The sequence below is a fragment of the Orussus abietinus genome, unplaced genomic scaffold, assembly GCF_000612105.2.
Source record: "Orussus abietinus isolate OABI.00-Male unplaced genomic scaffold, Oabi_2.0 scaffold536, whole genome shotgun sequence".
Classification (NCBI taxonomy): Eukaryota; Metazoa; Arthropoda; class Insecta; order Hymenoptera; family Orussidae; genus Orussus; species Orussus abietinus.
The window spans coordinates 69081-75591 of record NW_019394690.1 but is presented as its reverse complement, the minus strand read 5'-3'; the positions used below and the strand labels follow the sequence as shown (position 1 = coordinate 75591).

The following is a 6511-nucleotide window of genomic DNA, read 5'->3' as shown; positions in this document are numbered from 1 at the left end:
GAAACAGTTTTCATTTATGAAACTTTTCTCCAAGTTGGGTGAACCGAATTGATTCAAACTTTACAATATAAATGTGGAGGGTATAAGAAATGTTCTGAAACTCATAAAACCTCTTTTTTTTATTTGGTCATATTCCTAAAATTTGTTACAAAAAATGAAATTCCATGAGTGTCGGGACCTTCCTTATAGCTTCCACGTTCAAGTTGTAAAGTTTGAAACGTACACCCGGTTCATAGAAAAGTTTCATAAATGATCGACCCTTTGGATGCCACTTTCACATCCCCTTAACGAATAAGACCGGAGCCACACGAGCGTAAAAAACGACGTACGTTACAACGGATAAGTTACAACAAAGACGACGCACATCGCTCGTATGCCCTCCACCACAAGTCATAATATACTTCCACGACGGACGTTGTAACAACCTAGAAAGGACGTTCGTGTACTCTAGCCTAACTCGCCCTACCGTACCTTCCACCTCGAGTTACTCAAAACACCTCGTTACGATATAAACGACTCGAATTGACTCGAATACAAGGTTCAACGAGTTGAAGTATTCGCGACTCAACGAGTTGAAGTATTCGACTCAGCGAGCTGAAGTATTCGACTCGACGAGTTGAAGTATCCGACTCGACGAGTTGAAGTATTCGACTCGACGAGTTGAAGTATTCGACTCGACGAGTTGAAGTATTCGACTCGACGAGTTGAAGTATTCGACTCAACGAGTTGAAGTATCCGACTCAACGAGTTGAAGTATTCGACTCAACGAGTTGAAGTATCCGTCTCAACGAGTTGACTATCCAAGTTCAACGAGTTGACTATTCAAGTTCAACGAGTTGAAGTATCCGACTCGTCGCAGCCTCCTCCTCGGGCCACCCTGAAGAGTGCCCGCGGGCCTCGACGCGGACCTCGACGCGAGACCCGGACCTCTCTGGCGCGTCCTCGACACCGACGTGGAATTGACTGGATTCTCTAAAATCGGAGGTCGCTCGGTAAAAGACAATCATCACGATCCGTGCGGACGCGGAGAGCCGGGTCCGCGATTACGTCCCAAGGACACTTTCGAGATAACGCAAGGGTGCCGCGGTTCGACGTGGGGTGGTCGCGACGTGCCGTTAATTCGGGGATCTACGGTGGGGTCTCTTCGGATCTCCTAACTACTTGACTCTTCCTTTCCTCAGCACCGAGCCGTCCCGTGCCCGGACGAGACGATCGGCCTCCTCCCTTTCCCAGGGCCAGTCATCAAGAGGGAAGTCTCGCCCTGAAGAGCCCGTCGACGTGCACTGTCCAGCGGGTGGTCCTGCACCCCAGGGAAGACCTCATCGTGGCGCCACGCGGTACCCTGAAGAGGAGGACAACTCCCGGTAGGGATCGGTTCTTGATCCAGTTGTCCTCAACCCGACGATCAGCCGTCGTCTTCGAGCCGACCTGCCTCCGTCCTCCCGTTCCCTCCCCCCGGCGTCAAGGGGAAAGTCTCTCCTACTACCACCTCATCCTCGAAGACCCCGTCCATGTGCACAGTTCAACAGGTGGAAACACTCCCACGTAGCATCGCACATCCTCGTGGCGCCACGCGGTCCCCCGCGGTACGATGACGATACCCTGAAGGGTCGAACGGTCCCCGGCCTCCTCTCGGCGAACTTCAGGTCTTCTCGGGTTCCTCGGCGAGACCGCGCTCGACGTCGAACCCGGAGGCCCGGCGCTCTCCCCTAACTGCGGCTCGGCTCGACGACGAGGGGCGTCCCCTGCAGGGATCAGTTCTTGATCGAGTTCTCCTTGTCCTGGTGGTTGGCCGTCGCCTTCGGCTCGGCCGACCGGAACGCGGTCGCGTACGGGAAGCGCTTCTGGCACCTGGCGGCGTACTCTCGGACGACGGCCTCCTCGCAGTGGCCTAGCTCGCCGCTGCGCAGCGCATCCAGCACCCTCGTGCACGTCTCCAGGGTGGCGCCCCCGATCTGCTCCAGCTGCGTCACCAGCGACAGCGCCCGCGGCTGCGAGAACGCATCCAGCAGGCACATCATCCGCGCACCCTGCAGCAGGTGCGCCAACGAGCGGCTGTTCTTCCTGAGGTATTCCGTGTTCAGCTGAGCCGCAGACGACGTCCCGTAGACGTCGCGGGTCTGCCGCGACACCACCTCGGCGACCGCACCCTCCAACGTCGCCCCGGCCACGTGCTGCCGGAATCGCACCAGGCAGGCGTGCAGCTCCGGGTTGTTCGCGTCCAACCGGTGGGCTCGCTTTATCGACTGCAGCATCAGCAGCGTCCGACCTGAAGAGGGTACTCATTACACTTGCCACCAGAGGATGAGGTCGACGTGCTCGAGACCGACTTTTTTAGGACCATGGTTCGGTATCTCGCGATATGGATAAATTCATATCATTTTTTTAACGTGATATGAAAGGGTCATCCTATACATACACTGGGAGACATCAATGCCCTCCCATCCTGCACAGGCGATGACGTATCTGCAGGGGAGGTATTCATATCCCCCATTGTACATATATAATGTGAGAATATTTATAAAACCTACACACATATATNTTAACCGAATCGTTGGAAACTTCAGCATATGATTATAGTGGCCCCGAGGAAGAACGTCGTGCTAATGCAATTACAATTTTAATATATCATTTTTTTCTATTTACCTCAGACTTGAACCAAGAATACATGTTTCTTTGTTGAAAAATGAAATTTCATGAGCGTTTTTCTTTAGGGCCTTCATAATTACGTGCTGAAGTATCAAATGATTGGGTGCACCCAGTTGGGAGAAAAGTTTTATCAATATTTTTACGTTATGTATTATATAGAATGTAAATATATAGAATGACCCTTTCATCTCATCTTAACAAGGAGCAAAGGATGAAAAAGAATTCTCTCACCTTTACGGTAGTAGATCTCGAAGGCCATCAGGTGCGTCTCTATCCGGTTGGACGCCAACTGCTGCAGAGGCTGCAGGAACTTTATCGCCTGCTCCAGGGGGTCCTCCACCTGGAAAAGGATCCCCTCGATCAGTTCTCGTCATCTTTATCGTCACCATAATTATCATCTTCATCGTCATCATAATCATCTTCATCATGGAGTCGAAAACTCCAAATTTCCACGATTTCGGAATTTCTTTATTTTTTTGATCAGCTCTGTTTTTTGTGGGGACAAAAAAAACAAAATGCCACACACAAAACAACATGACACAAACGTCTACACCCCGGAAACATTCCAATACAAAAACCAGAACTATTAAAAAATAAATAAATTTCAAAAATTACCATTTTAACTTTTTTGGAGGTTTTGGGAGACTCTGAATTTTCCTACCATCAGAGAACCCATTAGAGTCGAAAGCTCCAAATTTCCACGATTTCGGAATTTCTTTATCTTTCTGATGAGCTCTGGTTTTTGTGGGGAAAAAAAATGCCACCGGCAAAACAATATGACACAAACGTCTACGTCACGGAACAATCCAATAAGCCTGTTAATTTTGTTTGTGCCTCATACTGGATTCCAGATTCACACAACCAGAATCCACTCCACGTGGATTTGTATCACGCGAATGAAGATCCCGTAAATAATGTCTGTCGGTACGAAAGAAAAAAATATCCGAACAAGAACACACAGCCACGGATTATGCGCATAAATTGAGGGACGGTATTGTACTCGACGATGTCTCTCACCCTTTCCAGCTTTTCCGGGATGAGCTCGTCCAGGGTAGGCTGTTCCAGGTCGGAGTCCGCCTGCTGTCGAGATTTGTTGTGCTGTTCCCGTTTCTCCTGAGCCTGGGCAGCCTGCTGTCTCTCCAGTTCCGCCTTCCTACGCTGCTTCCTCTGCTTGTTCCTCAGCTTCTTCAGCTCGGAGGGGGCCAGGTTCTCTGCGGGATGTCATCGCGCGTCAATAGATAGCTTCCGGAAGTCATAAGTGTTCAGGTGCGCAGAAAAAGTTGGAGAAAAGAGTCGAGGCTCCGACGGCGTCTCATTAAGATCCTCTAATTTACTCGAGAGGCCCCCGCGAAAGCGAATAACTCCCTAGGCAATTTGATAATGTCGCAAAAGGTCCGCATTAGCGTTACCGCGTTTAACGCGTCCCCTCGGTGCCGTGACATTGCGCGGCCTCGGGCGGAAAAGTGAAAATCCCATTGTGAAACGCTCCTCTGCCCGCGGCGAGCATCCCAAGGATATTCCGGCCTCGGTCTTTCTGTTCAATGAAATTTCAATGGAACTCGTTGGGAATTCAATGAAATTCGGGAAATCGAGGTGTACCACCTAGTCGAGGTGCTCGAAAGTTTGCCCCGAAATGTGGAGCAACCGCAACCCAGAAGACCGTTCGACGCGGAGATTTGCGCAAGCGCCGAGGAACTCACGAAATACCCAAGGGGGATTCCGATGATTACGTTAACGCGCATTCATTATGTTCACCGGGCGTCAACGCTTTAATTGCGGGCATCGCGCATTAACGCGCCGCTATATAACGCGAAAATCGGCCGGGCGCTTTCCAATTATGTAAGGAATATTCAATGCGTTATTAAAACGCGGTAGAGTTGCGGCTGTGTGCGCCATGCTTCGTAAATCCGTACGAAAGGAACGCGGAGGAATTGCCTCAGAGCAGTCCCGGCTCCTCTTCGGGCGTTTCCTGGCCGATCCTTTACGTAAACGTTATTTCTCCCCCGTCGCTTTCCTCCAGGAATCACTCTGTCGCGCTTGCAATTAGGCCCGAAACAAAGCGACTTGTGTCATCGAGATCGCCCGTGGCGTCGATTGTCCCCGACCCTTTTTCCCCCCGTGATTACGCCGACGGCACTGCTATAATTTCAGATTACGCGCGGTGACGCGGTCGGGATAGGTCCGGGGGATTAGCATCGTTAAATGGATTTTCAGTACAGCTGGGCGTGAGACGCACGTTACGTGGGACGCAACGGCCCTGATCCGGACGATCGCAAGAAATGCCCGTCCCTTGCCGATATTTATGGCCCTGGGTACCGACCATCGTGTATTTCCACGGGAATAAGCGCTCCAAGCGCGTCCCTAGCAACCGTTGCTACGGACGCCGCGACCCTAGCAACCGTTGCCACGGACGCCGCGTCCCTGGCGACCGTCGACGCGGACGAGTGGAAAATCCTGCTCGGACAGCCGCGGATCGTTCGGCGGTCTCCGTGACTGGGATTTTTCATCCTTGGGGAGGATCGTGCACGCTTTTACGTATAGCCTAAGGAATGTGGAGCGACGGGGGCGGGTCCGGCGCGCAATGCCTATGCAAATCGCGTGATCTCGGTACCGGGAGAGATTACGCCTCGTCGAACCGATCGTCACGTGAGAACCGATCGCGATGTGCCTCGCGGTTTCCCGCAAGGCGAAGAGGGTTTGGTCTTCTCGGTTTCCTCGATTTCTCAAGAAGTCACCTCCCGTCGGACGAAGGTCGGCATCGTAGGTGTGAATCGGAACACCCGGTCGATTTAAGCGCGCCGGTATTTGCTAAACACTTTCGCGCTCGCCTTTCCGCCGCGACTAGCTATCCAAACATCCTGTAAAGATTGGAGTTCTCCAGGGTACGATTTCCGACGGCTTTGCTTGAAATTTCGCCAGTCGATCGATCGATATAAGGTCGTGTGCCGGAAGCGAAGTCGAGAGCATAGCCGTTCACAAAACAGCGGCCTCAGTCGAGGCGGGACCGCGCGTTGAAATTCTGAAATAATACGTCTGAGGCAATTCTCTGTTATGCAACGTTGCACACAAAAGTGCACAGTGTTAAGGAGCCGAGGTGCCAAGGCCGGCAGAAACTCGTGTCAACTGCCGTCATTAGAGGTTAACGCGACCGGAGAAGGGAATTTCGCGACAGACTCGGACTTCTTGGGTTAACTCCTCGCTAGGTGAAATGTTAAGTTGTTCATCTAAAGTCCCGGATTTTACCGTCTTAACGGTATTGAACCACTAAATTAAGACATTTCTTGGGCCCTTACTCGTACCTCACTTTTAATTAAATATGATCGGACTGCTGCTATAAGGTGCCATACTCATACCTTTTTTTATGTTCACTTTTCAAAGGGTTAAGCATTACGTTCTCTAAAGTCTGTTGATTTCGGTGAATAATTTGGTGGTTCTATTTAGAATGTATTACCTAACGAGACGTAAGTTCAAATGATTTCGGTGCACTCGTTTTATACACATTTTGACGCTTTACATACATAGAATGACTCTTTAACCCTTGCACGCTTTAACAACGTTGAAACAATTTATGTAAAGAGAAACTGCGACTTACAATATCGAAGGAATCTATAATTTATATTTGTTTTTCAATATTTAACCCTTTGGCTACTAAGAGCGCCTAAAGGCGTCCGACGTTTGGTCCGATATTGCCTGCACGGTCAGACGAATTTCGCCCATATGTCGAAATGGCTCCGTTTTCGAAGGGTTAAAGAACTGATATCAAACAGCGATCGCCCCCACTTTGTATAATTATTCCGCAGCATCGTGGCTTTAGAAAACCACCAGCAACCTCGTGGCAGCCTTAACCCTTTGGCTACTAAGA

General features: G+C 50.5%; 1 protein-coding gene across 1 annotated transcript in view; it reads right to left on the bottom strand.

The window, feature by feature from the left end:
* Window positions 1–214: 214 nt before the first annotated feature.
* The window catches only part of LOC105702302 (N-alpha-acetyltransferase 15, NatA auxiliary subunit), a 58346-nt gene continuing 52049 nt past the window's right edge, over window positions 215–6511 (bottom strand). Inside the window, exons 9-11 of the mRNA XM_012429778.1 lie at window positions 3667–3860; window positions 2881–2989; window positions 215–2269 (exon numbers count right to left, since the gene is read on the bottom strand). Coding sequence (XP_012285201.1) covers window positions 1755–2269; window positions 2881–2989; window positions 3667–3860 — 818 coding nt within the window. The 3' untranslated portion in view covers window positions 215–1754. The remainder of the gene's footprint in view (window positions 2270–2880; window positions 2990–3666; window positions 3861–6511) is intronic.